The sequence below is a fragment of the Melopsittacus undulatus genome, chromosome 1, assembly GCF_012275295.1.
Source record: "Melopsittacus undulatus isolate bMelUnd1 chromosome 1, bMelUnd1.mat.Z, whole genome shotgun sequence".
NCBI classification, from domain to species: Eukaryota; Metazoa; Chordata; class Aves; order Psittaciformes; family Psittaculidae; genus Melopsittacus; species Melopsittacus undulatus.
This window is the reverse complement of record NC_047527.1, coordinates 131,881,042-131,901,476: the sequence shown is the minus strand read 5'-3', so window position 1 is coordinate 131,901,476 and position 20,435 is coordinate 131,881,042. Positions and strand designations below refer to the sequence as shown.

At 41.6% G+C, this 20,435-nt stretch overlaps 1 protein-coding gene across 1 annotated transcript in view; it reads left to right on the top strand.

The window, feature by feature from the left end:
* The first annotated feature begins 530 nt into the window (after positions 1–530).
* Positions 531–20,435, top strand: part of TGFBR2 (transforming growth factor beta receptor 2) — a 57,520-nt gene continuing 37,615 nt past the window's right edge. Inside the window, exon 1 of the mRNA XM_005152844.2 lies at positions 531–848. Within this exon, the coding sequence (XP_005152901.2) occupies positions 755–848 (94 nt within the window). The 5' untranslated portion in view covers positions 531–754. The remainder of the gene's footprint in view (positions 849–20,435) is intronic.

Genomic DNA, 20,435 nt, shown 5'->3' with positions numbered 1-20,435 from the left:
CTATGTGAACGTTTCCTGTTATTACCCTGACTTCAGCCTCCTCTGGCTTTAGTTCATCTGGGGCTTATGTCCATCTTTCTAAACTACGTCTGCAGAGGGGGAAAGAGGCTGCAGCAGCATCGGTAAGGTCGGGAATAAGGGCACAAGGAAGAGCCTCCGTGCCTCATATGACAAGACTGGGCCCTTGTCAACTGGTGAGGAGGAGGAACCGTTTTAGCTGACGTTTTTCCGTGGACCCTGAGCCCCCTCGCAAGCGAAGGAGCCACTCCAGGGCTCCGCAGCGCAAGCTGCGGCTGTGCCAGGTCCTCGTCTCAGGGCGGAGGGAGGGAGGCAGGGAGAGAGGCAGGCGCAGGGCTCCGGGCTGCACGTCGAGGCTGGTCCTGGCGCGCTTGCAGGGGGAGAGCCGGACCTGATTGGGGCTGGCCTCTGGCAGATGATTGACACCAAACTGGGTGAGGTTTCATGTTAAATAAAAAAATAAAAAAAAGGAAAGAAAGAAAGAAAAAGGGCGAGCGCAGGGGAGGGGGTGGCTGTGGGAAGGGGGAGAAGGAACTACTGTAAGAGTAAGAAAGTCCTGCCCAGCTGTTTGCGAAGTTTAAGATTTCCTGTTTCCCCTGCAGCGCCGAAGTGCCGTGTTCAGTGAGTCACCCGCGGTCCCGAGCCGCGGAGCCGCGCAGCCCGCTCCCAGCCCTGCCGCGGCCTCCCGCTGCCTGCCCGGCCCTGCGCCCCCCTCCCGTGCCGATCCGGCTCCGCGATGATTCCCTGTCTGCCGAGGAGCCTGCGGCCGCTGCTTCCGCGCCTTTCCCTCTGGGTCCTCATGGGCTGCTCGGTCCCCGCTCTGCTTCGGGGTAAGTGCGCGCCGGGCCGGCGCTCCTGCTTGACAGTTGCTGGGGCCGGAGGCAGGAGCGGGGCCGGAGGCAGCAGGCAGACGTCCGCAGCGGAGCAGTGGGGAGACGCGGTTGCTAAGAAAGTTTTGAGGCTGGAAACGTTTCGGGAGGGTTGAACGTGTTTGTTTATAACCCCGCTCGAAAAGTAAGCGGGGAAGCAAGACTGGGAACCCGAGGGTCCGTCTGTGGAGGGAAGAGCGGGGAGAACACAGAGGATTCGACAGGAAATGCAGCAGAGTCTGGTCCGGCCGGAGGAGCCCAGAGAGGGCAGCTCGGAAGCTGGCTGATGCCTCCGAGGTAGCGGCTGCCCGGCCCTGCAGCTGAGTCTCCTCACCTGGTGCCGGCAGCACCATGTGCCGGGGGGGCGGCGGGCCCTGGGGACCCGGCCGGCCTCGGCCCGTGCTTCCCGCCCGCTCCGGTGCGTGCTTCGGTGCAGGATCCAGCCCCCGGCACAGTTTTTGCGATGCCCTCTGGGATGGGCACCAGCTCTGCCTGCACGCCCACAGGGAGCAGGGCGAGAAGGTAGCACCCGAGGCACCATGGCCTGAGCCGAGGCCACAGAGCTGGCAGCTGGGCAGGTCAGCTGTTGCTCACCAAAAAGTTGTTTTACATGGGAGTTTCTGCCATGTACAGTGGAATTAAGCCGTGATTGTGAGCAGCTGGACTGAAAGTAGCATTCATTCATGTAGTACTTGGTGCTGATGTTGCTTGATTCACTTTTAATGACACTTCACATCCCTTATTCTATTTTTACCAAGACTTCTTGAAATATGTTTTTGAGGCTGTCTTGTGGTATTCTTCATAGGATAATCTGAAAGGTACCGAGAGTTTAAAGTGCTGCTGCAAAAATAAGGTCCCTGCCCTGAGGAGCTTTCAGTCTCCATCCTACTAGTACTAACCCACATATGTGAACTAACATCTGTAACTGCAATGTTAGGCCCTAAATCATGTTGTAACACAACTGGTGAACCTAAAAAGAGAACATCAGATTGCAGCAAAACTACATCTGCAATAATTTTGAAGAATTAAGGAGATTTTTGGGATGTCTTGTGACATCACATGCCTAGTTTTTATCTTCAGGTAAGATGTGTAGACACCTGAGCTTCTAAAACTTTGCTCTGTGCCCTCTGATTCTTCCTTGTTCATGGTCAATAATGATCTCAAAATTGCTGCTGGAACATAACAACATAAAATGGATAGCTCCTGTAGAGCTACTGCCAGTAGGTCTATGCAGTATGAATAACTTCATGTTTCATTCATGATCCTGTCGAAGTTAACAGATTTTACATACCTGTAAAGTTGTTCATGGAAGCATAGGACAGATATAAAAGAACAGTTCAAGAATAAGACACCACGGTCTAAAAATAGTATCATGTTAAATTTGAGGTGTGCAGCTTCTTGATTTTGATATCTATTTTTATTATTTCCTATTAATATACTCAAGTAGTGATGGCTTTTATTTTGATCCTAGTCTAATTTTTTTTGCAGATTCTGATCACAAAAAGCTTTACATGAAAAAGGTCCATTTTTGTTAATCTGGTGGTATTATTATTATTATGCTCTTTTTTCACTCAACTAGTATAGACAGTCTCAAACTACAGGTAGATTTTAAAAATGGACATAGTTTAAGAGTTTGTTATTCATTCTTGTTATAGGTCCAGTGAGGAAAAACTACATGAATTGCTTGCAATTCAGCATTTTTCATGCTGATCTTCGTCTATACCCTAGGATAAAACTGGGTAGACCTGTTGTCAGATAATCTATAGCTTCTAAAGTTGTTTTAATAATCCTGGTAGGAGTCTGTTGCATGTATAACAAGAAGAGTTGGTCAGAAAATAACAGTTCTGTAGGGGCAGAAAGTGTGAGGTTTGGGTATTGGTGGTTATTTGGCTTTGAAATGACAACTAGAGCTGCCAAATATTTTGGAGAAAACAAAATAAAAAGAGATATTTTGTAACAATCAACAGCTTATCAGTTCAATGAGAAGGAAGCAGTAGAAATACCAATCTCAACTCCCACATATGACTACTAACCGGCTGGCTTTTGCTGGTGAAGAGGTTAGTAAAAGTCTAGCTAAAATTTCATTTTAACATTCTTCACAGCAAAATATTAGACATGGTGCATTCCCATAAAGATTCTGGACAAACCCACAAACTCGCAAGCAGGTCCAATAGGAACAATCTACTTTGAAAAATGTGTTCTCATATCCTGTACTACACAGGTAATTACTTTTTCTTTCCATGGACGAGGTGTGATTTTTCTGGAATGATTACTAATGCTGTATTGAGTGTTTAATCAATCAATGGCATGCAAACTAGCAGTTGTCCACATAAGAAATTGATGCTGTTGTGTCCAAGTGACTATGTGGGTTATTAAAACCAGAAGTTGTTCCTTGGAATGATCTGTGTAATAATTGTTCATTTCTGAACACCAGGAACTTAATTTCTCTGTTCAGCCAAATTCTATTTGCATTATTGTCTCATTTTTTAAAATCCATATCATGGTTAATTTATAATAACAAAATCAAAATTTAGAGCTTCAGATATTTGCAAGAGGGATGTATGGGAACAAACATCTCCGTAACATGGTGGAACATGTTTGCAACAGAATTGAATCAAAAATTCCTGCCCCCATCAAAACTGGCAAATTTCCAATTATTTCAGGAGAGAAGTAGGACTAGAACAGAGATATTACTGCATTTCTTCTATTTATGGGGTATCCTTGAATTCCAAGCCTTTTATACCTGAAACTTTGAAAATCATTTTTATTTAATTGCTATTTTGAGCTCCTTGGCATTAACATTCAGCTGCTGAATTCCATATAGGAATGGTTTCTATTAAAAAATGATAAGCCAGATTTTAAGTTGATGCAAATGAATATAGTTCCATTAGCATTAGTAAAGTTACACAGAGTTATAGCATATAAATTTCCTGAAACAGTTTCAAAAGTAATTTCGAAAAAGGGCAATGGAATAATTCAGATTTTTTCATATTCATAATATTTTTTCACTTATATTTTATAAATACTATTATATGACCTACATTTAGCCAAAAAGCATTGCTTTAAAATTAAATACTTCTTTCTGGGATGACAGTTTCAAAGATGTAGTGTGCTATAATGGTGAATGATAAAAGTTGTCATTGTGACAAGGTTACTTCTGAACTTAGGAGAAAAGATGGTGTCAGGTTCTTAGCAGAAGGAAAGTTCTTCATGATTTGGTTTTGAGGGATGGGGGTTTGTCTTTTGAGGGGAGAAAAAAGAGGATTGTATCAGTGTAGCACCAGTTGTTGGAGTTTCCTATGGTTATATTTCCTTTGCAGGATATTTTTAAGCTTACTTTTTTGCATTTATGGCATAGGAACGTTTTTGTCTCAGTAAGGTATGTCTGTGGTACAGCATTTTGCTAGCATTCACTTTGTATCGCTGTAAGTCCTCTAACCTCAGAATACCTGTGCCCTCACTATGGTATAGTAAGAATGAGCAAAAACTAGTTGGGAGCATTTGTTACTTTCTTGGGTACCACATAACAGGGTGGATTGGTATCAGCTAGGTATGAAATACTATCACTAGTGCTTGATCTGAAAGTGATCCATTCAGCCTCCCCCCCTGGCTGGCACAGCTACAATTGAGCATTGATGGCACAGTGAAAGTCAGGGCTTCTGGCCATCTCTGTGGCCCCGTGGTCCTGGGATCAGTAGGAAAGAGGTGAGTCATTACAGTTCTGGTCTGCTCGTGGTCCCCACAGTGTCCCTGGTACCTGGTGAGCAGAGGAACAGAAAAATGTCCTGAGGCATGTGGGAGACCAGTGATGCAGTGTCTCCTTTGCCACATAGGGGCCCTTTGACTCAGGGGAAATTACCAGGTAGGCACATGCTAGGGACATCAGATAGTTTGTACTGCCAGTGCATTGCAAAGTTGTTAAAATGGACCAGTCTGTGCAGATGTTGGAAAGTTACAAGAGATTTCCAGCATGGAGTAGTGAGAGCCAGTCCTGTTATGAAATAGAAAGTTGTCTGAGTCCTTAACTCCTGAAGAGATTTAGCACTGAGATTTTGGTTTACTTAATAGGTCTTTAGCCTTAAATTTTGTTGTGGTTAGAGGGGATTTTGTTTCTTTCTTTTTTCTTTTTTCCCCATAGGATATTGGGAACTGTTTTTTAAACTCTTGTAATCAAGAATAAAACAAATGGTTACAACAAAATACTCATGCTTTTCCATGGAAGGTTAAAATACATCAAAATAAGTCAGAATGAATATGCCTTGGTTTTGACAGACTACTTGTAAGCCCTTTTGAAGTTTAACTTTACTGGCAGGTGGAAGTGATAAGAGTTGTATTAAGAAACTGAAGAAACCTCTTAGTACAGGAGATAGATTGCTTTTACAGCAAAGAGTGAGCTTACATACTGGGGCAGGACATTGTAACTGTGGCAAATGCCACTGTTCTGTATGCTACTGTAAGAAATAGTTAATAATAAATATTTGCAATATTGGGTTCTCAATGACCCATCTTCCACACTTACTTTTCACGGCACTTTTCATTCTGGCATGAAGACAGAGCAGCAGCACCAGCATTGGTTGAGTACAACCATTTATATCCTAATGCCTGAAAACATAGATTTAGTTAGTGTACAGATGTTTAGGGTAATATTGTATAGAGCACGAATTACTTCAGACACCATCCAGTGATGAAAAACTCATCCAAAGTAGTAGTTAGAACTAACAAATTTCACCAGGAGTTGCTTAATTCACAAATCATTTGTGTCCATTAACTTCTAGGGATTTAAGCAGAATTTAAATTAGAGGGATCTGCCCTGCAGCCTGTATGGGTTTTTGAGTCTAATGTCTGTTTGTTTACATTGCTGCAAAGTTTAGCAATTGTTTCAGATTTCATAGAATAGTGAAATTTGCAGTGGCAGGAGAAATACTAGTTGCTGATTTGTCCATGTTTGTGCATTTTTTTTTTGCTTAAATATGCCATTTCCTTGCCTTTCTTTTGTTCTGAATGCCATTGTTTTTGCTACAGTTGGAATTACCTGCCCCTTTTTTAATTTCACATGGGTTTAAAGCCTTTTGACCTCTGGGAAGATCGTCTAAAGAAGGAATAGTTTTCCTTAACTCAAACAAATGGTATTTATCAAGAACTTCCTGCTGGCATTCATCCCTGAGTTAATCTGGTTAGAATTAGAGCTGGTTGAGAGTTTTTGACACTGTTTTTCATGGGAAAATGCTGATTTGTCAAAACTGAAACAATTTGTGGAAATGTACCAGTTTCCATTCAACTTTCATCAGGAAACTTTTTTTTTCTTCCTTCCTTTGTAGTCCACAGTGGAATTTCTGATGTAGGAAGATAGAGAGAGAAAGATAAATCATCATTAATCAATAACCAGAATAATCAGTGGTGGAGGATGGTAGAAAGGCAGGATCAAGTGCCTGGTCTGACTAGTAGAATGAACATTTGAATCTGGAGCTCCCCCTATCCACTCTCCCCAGGATATTGGAGGGCTGTCACTGTTGTGCACGTACAAACACCCTCACACTCACCACTTCAAATAATTTTGGTTTCACTCTGGTTGGGAATATGAAAATGTATGAAATGTTACATCACTTTGTGGGGCAGGAAAAGCATTTTGCTGATAGTGATTTTTAGGTCAACCTATAGCCATGTGTTCATTTTCTCCTTGCTTGATGGGAATGACAGTGCCCTGAATGACTGATTTCTTCTGATCTGTGTTTCATACCATAATAATAAGCTGTATTCAGAAATTGCTGTCATGCAAAGGAACCACAATTTTGATTATTAACAGTCCTGATAGATAGGGTGATTCTAGTTCTCCAGTCACCCAGAGTAGTATTTTCACAGAAACTTGAAAAATAGTGGACTTCAGGAATAGATAGAGGAGTCTATTTCCTCACACTTAAAGCATCTTTTAGTTTACAACCCATCAGATGACATGACTACAATGACACATTGGGTTAATACTGTGCCTTTGAAACTAATCTGGAATTGAAGGTATTACAAAGCTGTCTTCTGTTTCCTACATACCTTCTGTTTCTACCCAAGGACTTTAGCCCACAGCCTCAAAAGAGCTGTTGCCCTGCTCTGTAAGTAGACATCTGAGGTTTAAAGGTAAGAAAGAAAGATGTATCAAGCAGCCAAAGCTGTAAGCTCAGCCAGTCATTAGGAAGTCACATCACATTCTTTCCAGCTTGTTTGTAGTCACCACTAATACGAGTTTTGAAAGATAGCCTCTGCCCTCTGTGCAGTTCATCGGTTCCTCCGGAATATTGCATTGGTATACCCATGGGCTCCATTTAATTCAGGGTTAAAATTCAGTTAAAAAACTGGTCTATGCAGAAGACATTAGAAAATTTATCATGTGTACCCAAGGTTGCAATGTTCAGGGCTTAGAGGCTTCCTTCGGTTAGAAAAGCAAGTGAATCTGAACAGTACATACTTGGAGAGCAGTGGGAAGGTTTCACAGTCTTACTCGTCAGAGGGCCATTTTCCAAGTAAAGACCCAAGAGGTGTTCTTACGTGCCTGCTGCACTTCAATTGGCCTATTTAAAAACTAGCATTGTGCAAGTGGAATGCATGCAGGGCCAAATGGTCAGCTGGCATAAATCAGCTTTATTTGGTTGAAGGCAAGGAAACTGACCTGATTTATACCAGCTGAGAATTTGGCCACAGAATAAATAATAAGCAACTGTATGTTATGAGGCTGTAATTCCCTTGAGGGGAGTTTTGTGATACCAGTCTTATAGAAGCCAAAGTGATACGGTTCTCTTTCTTGGGGCAGGAGTAATATGACTGCAATATTTTTAAGTCCTCGAAATGATAGGAAGGAGAGATTTCAGGCAGCTGAGGGAAAGATGTGTCCACACTTCTGTAATGTATACTTAAGGATTTTGCCCAAGAAGAATCACAGGAGAAGAATTTGGAAGTATGGAGATGAATTGTTTTGGGATAGGTAGTCCCAAGAAAAGAGAAACGAGAAAGAAGAATGATTTCTCATTGAGACCAGGCCTTTCCTTCAAAAACACTTGTGTACATGTTCCAGTCTGTATGGAAACTGAAGCTCCTCATCACTGATAAGCTGCTCATGTTGGTGTAAATGGTAAGGAAGCAAAGTGGAGAGTGGGAAATGAGGACTAAGGGGCAAGCTTCTCCTTAATATGTGGATGTGGTTTTTAATTTTGTTTAACATTTTGCCCAGAACGGCCATAAGTGAGCTCATACTCGTTCTATTAGCTTAGAAAGAAAAGTTAGATTGTCCAAGAGTTAATTTCTAGTTCTCCTGGGTCTAAATTTTTTAGACATGAATTGCAAGTGAGCCACCTCCTTCTGGTTTTAATCCTGCTGTGAATTCTGCAGCCCAGAACAGGAGGAAGTGCATCATGCATATACGTCACCTGTTGGCATGGTTAGGTGGTGCCTGGGGCTTTTGGATGATAATGTGGTAATTTTGTAGATTTCATCTCACTAACTAATATAAGCACATTTTTAATGTTGCTGTACAAAAGGGGAACTTTGAAATAGACCACAGATGATTAGTAATGGATTATCACTTGTAGTTATTTCCAGGGAAGGAAGCAGAAGCAGCTGTCCAGGATTCTTGTGTGTCTTGAGATGCTGATCCAGCCTGATCCTTCAGGTCTAATTAGTAGTTCAGATGCTATTGACAGCTCACCATATAAAGCTTCAGAACAGCAGTGGTTTGGATAGCATGGCTTAGGCAACAGTGTAAGAAAGGTCTTAGAGCTCAAAGGGAGCTGTGTTTTCTTACCATGTTGACTGCTTCCTGGTTCTCAGTGTTACTTAGCTATCCTGACCAACATCCATATGCTTTGGAAGCTATATGGCTGGAGCAAACTGAAGTAATAGTTACATCAGGTCTTAGCATACCTTGTGCGCTTAGAGTGCTCCAGAGGAGCATAAATAACTTCTGCCCATTAAAGTGCATGCTTGGGGAAATATTGTAGATGTAACTACACTTTTTCCCTTCAATTTTTATCTCCAACTATCTAGTCTCTTAAAATATTCCTTCATTAGACAGTATCCACAGTGCAATTTCAGACCACTGCTAAAGGGAGGTCATAGAATCATAGAATAGTTAGGGTTGGGAAGGACCTTAAGATCATCTAGTTCCAACCCCCCTGCCATGGGCAGGGACACCTCACACTAAACCATATCACCCAAGGCTTCATCCAACCTGGCCTTGAACACTGCCAGGGATGGAGCATTCACAACCTCCCTGGGCAACCCATTCCAGTACCTCACTACCCTAACAGTAAAGAATTTCTTCCTTATATCCAATCTAAACCTCTGCTGTTTAAGTTTCAACCCGTTGCCCTTGTCCTATCACTACAGTCCCTAATGAATAGTCCCTCATCAGCATCCCTGTAGGCTCCCTTCAAATACTGGAAGACTGCTATGAGGTCTCCACGCAGCCTTCTCTTCTCCAGGCTGAACAGCACCAACCTTCTCAGCCTGTCTTCATATGGGAGGTGCTCCAGTCCCCTGATCATCCTCGTGGTCCTCCTCTGGACTTGTTCCAACAGTTCCATGTCCTTTTTATGTTGAGGACACCAGAACTGCACACAATACTCCAAGTGAGGTCTCACGAGAGCAGAGTAGAGGGGCAGGATCACCTCCTTCGACCTGCTGGTCACACTTCTTTTGATGCAGCCCAGGTCTGTAGCTACCATGTTTATTTTACTTCAACTCACTATAAAGCTGCTAATTAACATGGAGTAGCACTTCTCTTTTATCCTGAGCAAGACATTACATATGCTTTTTTAAAAAAAGCTTTTTACCCTAGAATGTACTGCATTGTAGAAACAGAGATAAGTAAGACTGCATCTTTTTCTTTATGTTATCAATAGTGTTAAGGTGGAAAGACAATAAAATAACATGCAGAAGTTCAGCATCTGTTCAGTCCTGACTCACTTCTGGAGTTCACATGATAGTTGGTTGCTTCCTGCTCTCAGGATGCTGTCCCCTCAGCTCCCTAGCTATCTTAAGCTTTCCTGTAACATGACTGGGTAGTGACTCCAGGGTGTCCCATTCTTTTTGAGAAATTCGTATAAAGAGTGCAGGAATCAAGAAGTAAATCTTTGTGTGTTTCAGTGATGCGAAGAATTTAATGAGGTTCTGAACAGCACAAATTTGTCAATTTGTGATCAGGAACACATGAAGATTTCAAGAGAAGAGATGTCGTATGCAGGTGGTGGTCGATCCTTCATTTGTCTGGTTCTGCTCTCAAGCATGCAGCAATTACTCTTCTCATTTGTCTCCTGCATACAAGGAGATCTATGACCACACAGCACAGTGACTGTGCTGTGGCAGCTGGCCAGCTGCCCTGCTATATACCTTCAACCTCCCCACAGTTCCCATTACCGATTTTCACGGTTGCATTGCCCTCTATTCCTACAGTGGCTGGAGCCTTTGCCCAGAAATTGGGAGGCCCATGGTCACGTCATTCCTCAGCCTGAGAGCATCTAAACTCCATCAGAGGTGGGCTCTGAGAGGAAGGATCCTTGCTGGCTGAATCTGTGCAGGGCTTTCAAGGCAACACTCTATAGAGAAAGGGTTGACATGTGTGCGGGTGGTCCCCTGAAGCATGTCAGAGGAGAAGAAAGCTTGTTCCCTGATGGATTCATTCATTATTCCAGCCCCTGCAGGGTGACTGATACTCTCTCCAGGGAGTTCACAGCACAACAAAGGGAGACTTTACATACAGATTTTTTTTTTCCTTTTTAAACTGAAAACAACCGTTTCTCATCCTCATGAAAAGATCAGAGAGGTCCATGTAATAGTCATGACTTCGTAAGCCTCTTTGTTGAAGCTTTCACAAAGTAACTAGGTCAGGAATATGTGCTTCTGGGCTATTGAATTTCCCCTTTTCCTCTCGGTCTGTTCTTCCATTTCCTCACCCAACTTTACCACAAGGGAATGCCTTAAGTCAAAAATCTGGGAAGCTGATCCTTTTATTGCATTTGTAGTCTTTTCATCTGGTATGACAGTGCCAGGCCATTAGGCTTGCAAAACTGGCATAGCCCATGTTTGCATGTAAACAGCAATACCACATTGTCTGGTTGTAACTAAAGCCATATCTACCCTCTCTTTGAATCTGGATGATAGAAACAGGGAGACATTCAGCAGGAAGAGATTGATGGACTATTCTGGAAAAGAGAATACAACCAAAAAGTGTTTCTTCATCTTTGTTTTCCTTTCTCCATCAACTCCTTTCTCACAGACTTCTTTCATCTCACATTTTCAGACTTTTGCCTTGAAGTTTCTGCCTGTTTGGGGGGTTTTGAGGTTCCCACTCTGAGACCACACTGATACTGTGACTATTAGTACAACAGGGAGCCTAGAGCCTCCTATATGCACATCTCCTGCCTTTAATGTGTATAAAGGAAGATAAAAATGTGACTCAAATTAAATCACCAAAATCCAGGAACATGGGATTCAGAATAAGGACTCAGGCATATCCCATGTAGATTTTGAGTTGTTTAAAAAACAGGCACTTGACCCTAGAAGGAAGATTTCAAAGTATCTGTGTTAGGCCGGGAAGCTCCTCCTATACGTGCCAAAAGGGGTTAGAAGCTCATTCTTCTACATGGGAGGAGGAGGAGGTAATACTTGTTGGTGACTTGTAACTGACAACAGCTTTTTCATCTTGACCTATGGTTAAAGCATTGAGTTAGTAAGTGAGAAGCCTGGGCTCCATCTCTGGAGACCCAAACCCAGATCTCCAGCTTCCCACTATTTCATCCATTGTCTTTTAGATGCCACCATTAAACTTCAATGCAGTTATTTGTATTAGAATTTCCACAGCTTCAACTAGTTCTGCTTAACATGTGGCAAAAATTTAGTGCATTGATATGTTAATTACAGTTTCTATAGACAATTATAGAACTTGTGGGAAATGAACAGAGATTGTTTCAACACTCGTCTATTGTGATTGGGAAACTGAGATTCAAAGACAGTCATAACTGCCGTTATTTCTCAACAGAATATCTGAATTAAAGCCCTCAGAACAACCAGAAATGCTTGTCAGCCTTAAATGTCCTGCCAAGTTCAATAAGATGCAGTTAGCTCTTTTTTCTCCCCTATTTTTCTCAGGTTAAGAGACTGTGTGCTAGTAGCTGCCAGGGAATGGTTAAGCCACAGAGAAGCTTTAGTAGCTTACTTGATTTGACCATTTAAGGCCTAACTCTTCCCTCAGTTGTCTATGTATATATTACTGTTCAGCCAACTTGCATTTCCCCTAAATCTGCTTTTTTTTCTGGTGACTTACAATATGATTGTCAGGCACATGCCTGCTGGTGGTTTGAATTCAGAAACATATTGGCTTTTTCGTGGGTAAAAGTGGGTAGCAAACGCTAGAAGCAAACCACTAATTATTTGAAGTGAACTGTTAACCATCAGCTAGTATAATTCAACATAGCAGCACTCAGAAATCACAGATTAGCATCTGCTGAAGATGTTATCCTTATTAACTAATACATGTGAGAGTAAATGTTTTTTGTCCTGTGGTGACAGGATGAGGAATCTTATGCTGTTGCCAGGATTAACTGCAACATTTAAAAGTTTATGAAGTGTCATCATATTTTGCTTTTCATAGTTCTCAGTTGTTAGAAAAAAAATGTTGAAGTAATTGAATGAATTTTAATTCAGATGAAAATTGAAAGGCAATGGAAGGTTTGCTTCTGAGCTGCTGCTTCATGTGCTTGATCTTGTGTTTCTGTCTTATCTTTTCTCAGCTTTCTCCCTGAAACAATCCTTTCAATAGACATAATTGTTTCATAGACACTTAGAGTAGTTTTTTCTTTGCAATGTTTCTTCAAAACAAGCATGTAAGTATAGATGCTCTCAGAGTGCTGGTGAAAGATTATGGTCTTGAAAATAATTTAAGATATAGTTTGAGCACTGAAATAGTGGGTTTACAGAAATGCCTACTGTAGCTAGAGTAACTGGGAAGGGAAACCCCTAGAAACCCAACTCCATGTGTACATTTCACACTTACAATTTTGTTCTGCCTCGTCTTAAACAAAATGTAAGAGCCTGCTGTACCTCATACATCTTAAGGCAGGTAGGCTAAACATTTTAAACTGGTGAGTTCCTCTCCACTAAGCTGCAGCTAATGTAGGAATGTCACTTTATTTTGCAATGGCAACCCTGCTGGGGGCTGGCTGCTGCAAGCAGTGAGTAATATATTGTCATATGGAGTGAGAATTGTTGCATTCTTACATGCAGATTTTTTAATGTCTAATTTTTTTAATGTGGGTCTTACCTGCTGTACCATGCACACATGCATGTACACACAGACATGTCCTTAAAATACTCGGTTTCATAATATAGTAAATGAATCCTTCACTCATGATTTAGAAATTATGGCAAAGATAGGGACCTTTCAATGAACTTTCGAGGGGTGTGTTTAAGGGTGAAACACCTATTTATTTCAGAACAGACAGGTTTCACCCATGGCTTTTATTTTCCTTTAAGCCTAGTAAAATTTCGGCCTCAAATAGATACGAAAGTGCAGATTACTCTTTCCCTTCTTTCAGCTGAATGGTATTGCCAGCTAATGATTCATAGTCTCAAAGGCAACTGGAGGGAGTCATTTGCAAATTAATTAAAAGGAACAGCTAATATTGGGGGGATATGTTAGCAAATTTAGCTTTCACAGATAAAGGAGGTACAGCTTTGTTGATAGATACTTCTTAAACAAGAAATCTGATAATTTTCAAACAGCCTGTCTCAGCAGTAGGATTTCTGCAACATAAATCAGCAAAATAAAGTTTTCCTAAGCTTGAATATCATTAGAAATGTGCATTTTTATGCATATGCCCTTTTCCCAGTACTCAGTATATAATTCCCATTAGCGGTTGTGGAAGTTAGATGCATCTATCAAAAGCACATATCCCCAGGGTATTAAATTCTGTTATTCTGCTTCTTTGCATGTAAGTTGACAGAGACAAATATAACCATCCAAGCTACAGAATTTGAGAAGGATGTGTATTTTTCCCTAAATCCATTCAAAGTGATTCTACTCCCAAGGGATTACATTTGAGTCTAACTTTCCTCTGATTTACTATTTTGGCTGAGCTGATGGATTATGAAAGAGAGTAATTTCTTTTTCATACTGTTTTCCCAAATCTGTCATTCAAAACTTGCTGTGTGGGGATAGAATGGTTCATAAACATTATTTTCCTGGAGGAAAATGGCTTCTCACAGTAAAAAGGAGCTCTGAACAGAGCTTCCGCATAAACATGTTTGCCCATCAGTGACTGACAGAGAAGTGTCTGTGAGTGTTAAGGATGTGGACTTGTTAAATGAGAATTCTTATTTGGAAACACTTATTTCAAATAGACTAGGAAAGACATTGCGTAGCATTCTGTTTCACCAGAATCTGTAGATTGTATTGTGAACTAGTACTATAGGAGGAGCATCCTTTGTTTAGAGGATGTGCCTTATCTTAAATTCCAGATCTCTCAAATATTCCTCAAGTTCAGCGGTCTTTAGAAATCTAAGAAAAATTAGGCCTTACATTAGTAAGTTGTCTTTTTATATTAAGTTTAAACCAAAACTCTCAAGTCTTACATTGTAATTATGAATTTTGCACCCTAAAAATAGCTTTGTTTTTACTTTGTTTCCTTGATTGTTTGTTTATGGCAGGGAAGGAGGGACAGTGGCAGTGAGCACACTTTAAAAAATCCAGCTAATACTGTCCTTTTATCTGGAAAAACAAATATTTATAAATCCCTCTGAATCATGTAACTGTATAACTATTGCAAGTTTGAAAGCACAGTTGTCCGGTTAATCCATTTAAATGCTTATTTTGATTGGGCAGCTGTGAGCCTTTGTGTGCACACAGCTTCTCCCCATACTTCCTAGTGTGATATAAAATACCATGGAAATTCTGGTTTGGTTCTGTAGCAGCCAGTGTAAACACGTACAGTTATCTATCGTGCAAGATAGAGGCTCCCCACGCAGAGCACGTCCTTGCTTAAGGTGGACTTAAGAGCTGTGGCTGAAGCCATTTTACTCTGTCACTTCCAATCCTGGATGTATAGGTTGCTGAGATCATTCTTAAAGAATGTGCGGGTCCAGGTCAGAGGCAAAAATCACCCCCTAACTTGAACTTGCTCCAGCAGTTGACACAAAAGGTGCACTTGTGAAGGGTCCAGTACAGAGGCACAATATGGAGTTGTGCATGGAAAAAGGTGAGGAACTTTTGTTTGAATTCCTGTACATAGGTAAAAATAAAACACTGAGCAGCAGGACTACAATTTATATACTCTAGACTATGTCATTATACCTACAATCTTTTTTGTCTTTCTTATGCTATTTGTGCCCTTGTGCATCATAATTATAAAGTATTTCCTACTTGTGAATGTGACACATAAACCAGTATTTGAACAGATGCAGCCCTTTCTGTATTACATTTTGAAACGGCTTTTGAGTATATATTTTTTAAAATCCCAACTCCATTATTTATGCTTTGTTTATTTTGACTAAAATTTTGTACCTTGGTCCACAGGGTATTACTTCCAGTTTTTGAAAAAGGGAGTGCAGTCAGAATCAGGCCCTTTGAAATCAGAGATGGTAAATACAGTTCAGCAAGGGTGAAACTCTGGCAAGACTTCTGTCTGGGTTCACAGATCATTTTCCCAGATAGTGGTAGTTTCAGGTAAATATTCATCAGACTTTCCCCCTGAAACAAAGCAGAATTGGGGTGACTGGCCAAATCTTATTTTTGTGTTCACATTACAGATCTGCGGCAAAATTAGATGTTTCACTTCAGATACAGGGTGTCTGCTTCACAGGTATCTTCTTCATCTGTCCCCTTTATGTAGTCCTTTCTCTTTAAAAAAGTGTATTCTAAACACAAGACTGCTCTGACTCTTTCAGCATCCTGTGAAGCAGAGACATCTGCTAGGTCTGTGTACTGCTGAGGGATACGGTCACAGAGTGTAATACCTGTCATCTCAGATGACTCCCATAAATGTTGTTAGTGACCAAAAGTACTTTTTCTACACTTCAAAGTCAAAATAACTTGCCATCTACTTTCATGGTGGATTTAAACAGCTATGGGCCCATCATGAGGTGCCTCTGCAAATATTTCTGGGGAGAAACATCAGTCTTTGGAGTACTTCCCTCAGTGTTGTAACATGTGCGGATGGATGAGCCCTAGGCAAGTCCCATCTGCCCTTGCAGTGATGATGCCTGGCAGAAAAGGTTTAACTTCAGAGCCCTTGTTTCCTCTCCTAGAAGGGCTGTGACATCTGTCTTGGAGCAAGTGGCATTTGAAAGCAGACTGCGCCCAGGTTGGAGACAGCAGCAGACAGCAGGTCCCACATGTCCCTGATGCTGTGGGCAGCCTGACCTTGACTCAGAAGTCACTGCAGCCACAGATCCACAGAGACTTTTTCAACCCACAGCAGTGCTGCTGCTCTGGAAATACACAGCTTTGCATTACCCTAGCCGTGTGTTCCCACTCCTCATACCAGATTCTTGTGTTTGCGTAGTCAGATGGTTGTCTAGACTGGTGAACTGTTCTGGGTCAAACTGGCCTATTGGAGGGGGAGGGAGGAGGGCTAAGGTGTGTTCTGGCTCCACTGTGAGGGAGGAGAAAGTGCAATGAGGGATGGGAACAAATAATCAGAGCAGGGGAGCTGGACTGCTGAGGTTTTTTGCAAGCTGAAACTGTTCATGTGGGTATATTTTGTATGGTCCCACTAGAGAGGGAAGGTAAAAGGAAGGTCTTTTGTGTTCACAGTGCTTAAGAACCAAAATAGTATTTTTCTTATATATCTGAGGACTTCTTCATGGAGCAGACAGTTGTTGTTTTCAAAATATGCGTTTCCTTGCATCAGAAAGGAACAACATTGAGAATAAGATGTCAGAAAAGGTATGTGAGTGTGAAGGAGGCTGTGTAGTGCCACCCCCAGAGGTGCATTTTCTGATCCGCCAAGTAGCCTAGCTGTATCAAAGGGAACCTTTGTATTTCTGGTTTTGAGATTTGTCTTAATGTTTGTGCTTCACTTTCAGTGTGTAAAAAGCAAGCAAAATTCTTTCTTCAGACTAACATATTTCATAATCTTTCCTGGAGGTGGTTCTCTGGGACCAGGGAGTGTTCACAAGTGCCTGTCTGAGTTAATAAACCTCTGCTTATCTGTGTTAACTCTTCATAAGGCACAGCAGCTGCTTTTAGGTATTATTTACAGTTTCCTTTACATTTTAGTTACCTTAATCTGCTCTTTTGAAAACACTAGAGTCAAGTTGACATATATTAGCAAGGATGTAACTGTAGCAAGAGTTAACTGTATTTTCAGGAGAAGGATTTGGCTTTTTGCCACCTGAGTTGCTGCATGCTGCCACCATAGAGATCAGTCTTTAAAGCATTACCGTTTTGCACTTGGAAGAGATGCTTTTCTGCCATCTCTCTAGCCTTCCTTGTTCCTACTGAAAATGCTGCAGGCATATAGTCACGTAACATGAAAGCTTTTTCCACATACAGAATTCACACCTTTTGAGCTTATAGTTGATTTAGAAGTACTTGAGTAAATCACAACTATTTTGTGTGGGGTAATTCTCAATTCTGACACTGGCTAGACTTGTTCCTAAAATAACTTATACTGAGATAAATCACCTTTAAAAGGATTTGAAGATCCACATGCAGAACTGTAAAACCCTCCACCCGTTTAATTTAACCAGTTAAACTCACATGGTGGTGTGTGTGTACGCCAAGCCAGCACACAGGTACTTGAAGCCGTTAGAAAAGTTAAACATGACAAAGCCATGTACTAAATACAAGTACTGTAAGAGTATCATTTGTGTGTTTGGCCAAGCAAGTATGTTGCTATTTTTGATTTCTGTGTGGCTTTGGTTGTTCAGTGGTCTGTGCAGAGATTATGCACAGTGGTTGTGCAGAGGGCTGGGCACAGCATTCCATGTGGCTGCCCACTCTGGTGTCACAGTGGTGAGTGGGCATGACAGTTATCTTTGTAAGGGAGAAAGAGGAACTGTAAGCCATGGGCTCATCTACTCTGTCCTTCCCAGTTCCCAATGGGAAGGATGGCAGGGTTTGGGAATACAGTGTAGCAGGAAGCTTGTAGCACTTTTGAAGGTAGCCTCTTTTCCCCTACTATAGGTCCTATTGTGTTCTGCTGCCCAGAAGTTTAGCAGGAGATGCAGGCACTTCCTCTGTCACATAGCTTTCAAAACTTCTCTGCCTTCTTCCTATCTGTAGCCTGTCCAATGAGGATGCTCTTAAAGAAGAGACAAGATTTGCCTTTGTGTTAAGTAGCTCTCACAGGACACGCTTAGGGCTGCTAGTGGGGATGCCTTTAGGTAAGCAGCCCTGATACCTCAAGAATAAAGTTAATTTTTTGAAGAGCTCTTGGATTTTTCAGTTTCTGTGTGGCAGTGAGCACATTCAGTAGCCTTGCAGCTAAACTGAAGAGCCAGAATGTGTCTCCAGGGGGTTCTTCATGGCTAATAGAGTTAGCTTGGCCATATTAGAAAATGTCCTAAAGTGCTGTTCCACCTATATTGGGTAGACTCCTGAGTTTCCCTGCTGGAAACTGGTAGTTTAATGAACAGGCCCCTGAAAACAGGGTTTAACAGCTCTTGAAGGTGGACGTTCCTCATTTCTATCATAGTAAGAGAAGGGAACAAATGTAAACTAAGCTTTTGGAGGGAATATGTGCCTCTTTCAGGACAAATGATTCACCTTCCCCAATGCTATTACAAAGAATGAAGAGCCTTATCATATTTTGAAGTAGGTTGTTGGTGGTGGTGTGACTGTTGAGGGGGCAGGAGTGGGGAGAAGCATGTTTCTGTAAACAGGCTTTCTTACCTAGCTGAAGGGAGAAGTATGATGAGTTCAGAAACTCCATTCAACCTACTTAGAAGATTCAGCTGCATGGGTTTGTTCTGGTGAAGCTCTGTAGCTTGGAGTGGAGGCAGATTTGTGTTTTTCTGAGTCAGAATTGTTCCCAATTATGTATGTTTTAAATGTTGGAGGGGGTTGCCACAGAGACTCTTCTGTCATAAAAAAAACTTTGCTTCCTTCTATATCACCCAAATAACTGTATAATGCTTGACTGGCTGCTGCCTATGTAAGTTGGAAAAATAATATTTGTACAAAGCTGAAGTGTTTATACTCTTTCAGCCCAGTTTCAAGTGAAGTAATGGCATCTTTCACTGGGCAGGCAAGAACAGAAAACGTGGTTAAGTTGCAGAACATGGTTTTTAATGGACAGAATTAGCTATGCAAATGTCAGTTCTGAACCGTGAATCATACTTATTCCAACAAAACAAGAAAGCTTTTTTTCCTAATCTTGTGAACCAGATGAGCATTGCTGTAGTTGATACTTGCTTAGCATCTGAAGTCACAGAAGGAGTTAACCAGCAAAGTCAGCTTCTAGTAAATTCCAGACTGAATGTATTATGCAGGAAAAAATAGACCCTGTAGTAATAGTTGAATAAATTGGTCATCATGCTATATCTCATACACTTCTCCAGTGCTGTGTGCTGGTTTTAGGCTGTGTTAGGGAGGCTGCGGGTTAAAGTCAGGAGAAGATGAAAAGTCCCTTTGAGTGCCCTATGGGAAGCCATCATTTAGATTTTTTTTCAGGCTTTTTGCCTGGAGACAGTATTCTTTTGTTCTGCCTGCCATGGAGTGCCAAACAGTGGCCAGAAAATGTGGAAGAGAGCAGCAAGTTGAAAATCCACAGGTAAAAATCTGTCTCATTATTTGAAACATCACAATAATGTTACTTTTATTCCCTGTTTTCAGAAAGTGTTCACACTTCTATTGTAAGTACTTGAGCGGGTACTTACACCTGCACTTTCAGTCAGGAGTCACAGCATCAAGCTTCCTTCTTAGGCACATTTAAAGCAGTTCACTGCCATGCCCTATACCAGAGAGAAGAGCCCAACCCATGATTAAAACTGCCAATTCTAGCTCGTTTTGAAAGTAGTGAATAAAAATAGTGTTATTTTAATGCTTTAAATGCAAGAATGATTTTTATCTTCAAGATCTCCAGCTTAATATGCTGTTCCCTCCTTTATTTTCTCTGGTTGTGTCCCTCCCCCGAGCTCCTGCCAGATGTGATTCTCTTTCTGTGTCAGTGCCTGCAGCAATCCCTAAAGCAAAGTTTTGCCAGTTCCACTTGCTGTTAAAATCCAAGCATTTCCACTGCAAAGACAAGTTCAACAAAGTTTTCAAACTCCTGCTCCTTTTCCTTCTGTCTTCTCCCTCTGCACGTACGTACCCCACTCCGTACTTGTTGGTAGGTGGGAAATAGTGGTTTCCCACATTTCAGTGCAGTTCATCAGTGCCCTTCTCACTGTGACCCAGTTCTTCTGCTTTGGCCTTCCTTCAGCTGGGGTAGCCAAACTGCTTCTGGCTAGGTCTAGTTTATTGGAATGGCTTTACCTAGTCTGCCCTCTTTTTTCCTAGCAGACTTCTCAGTCATGGCTGAAGAGCAGCTCATAGCCCACACAAACCATTCAAAGGTAGGATTGTTCTTT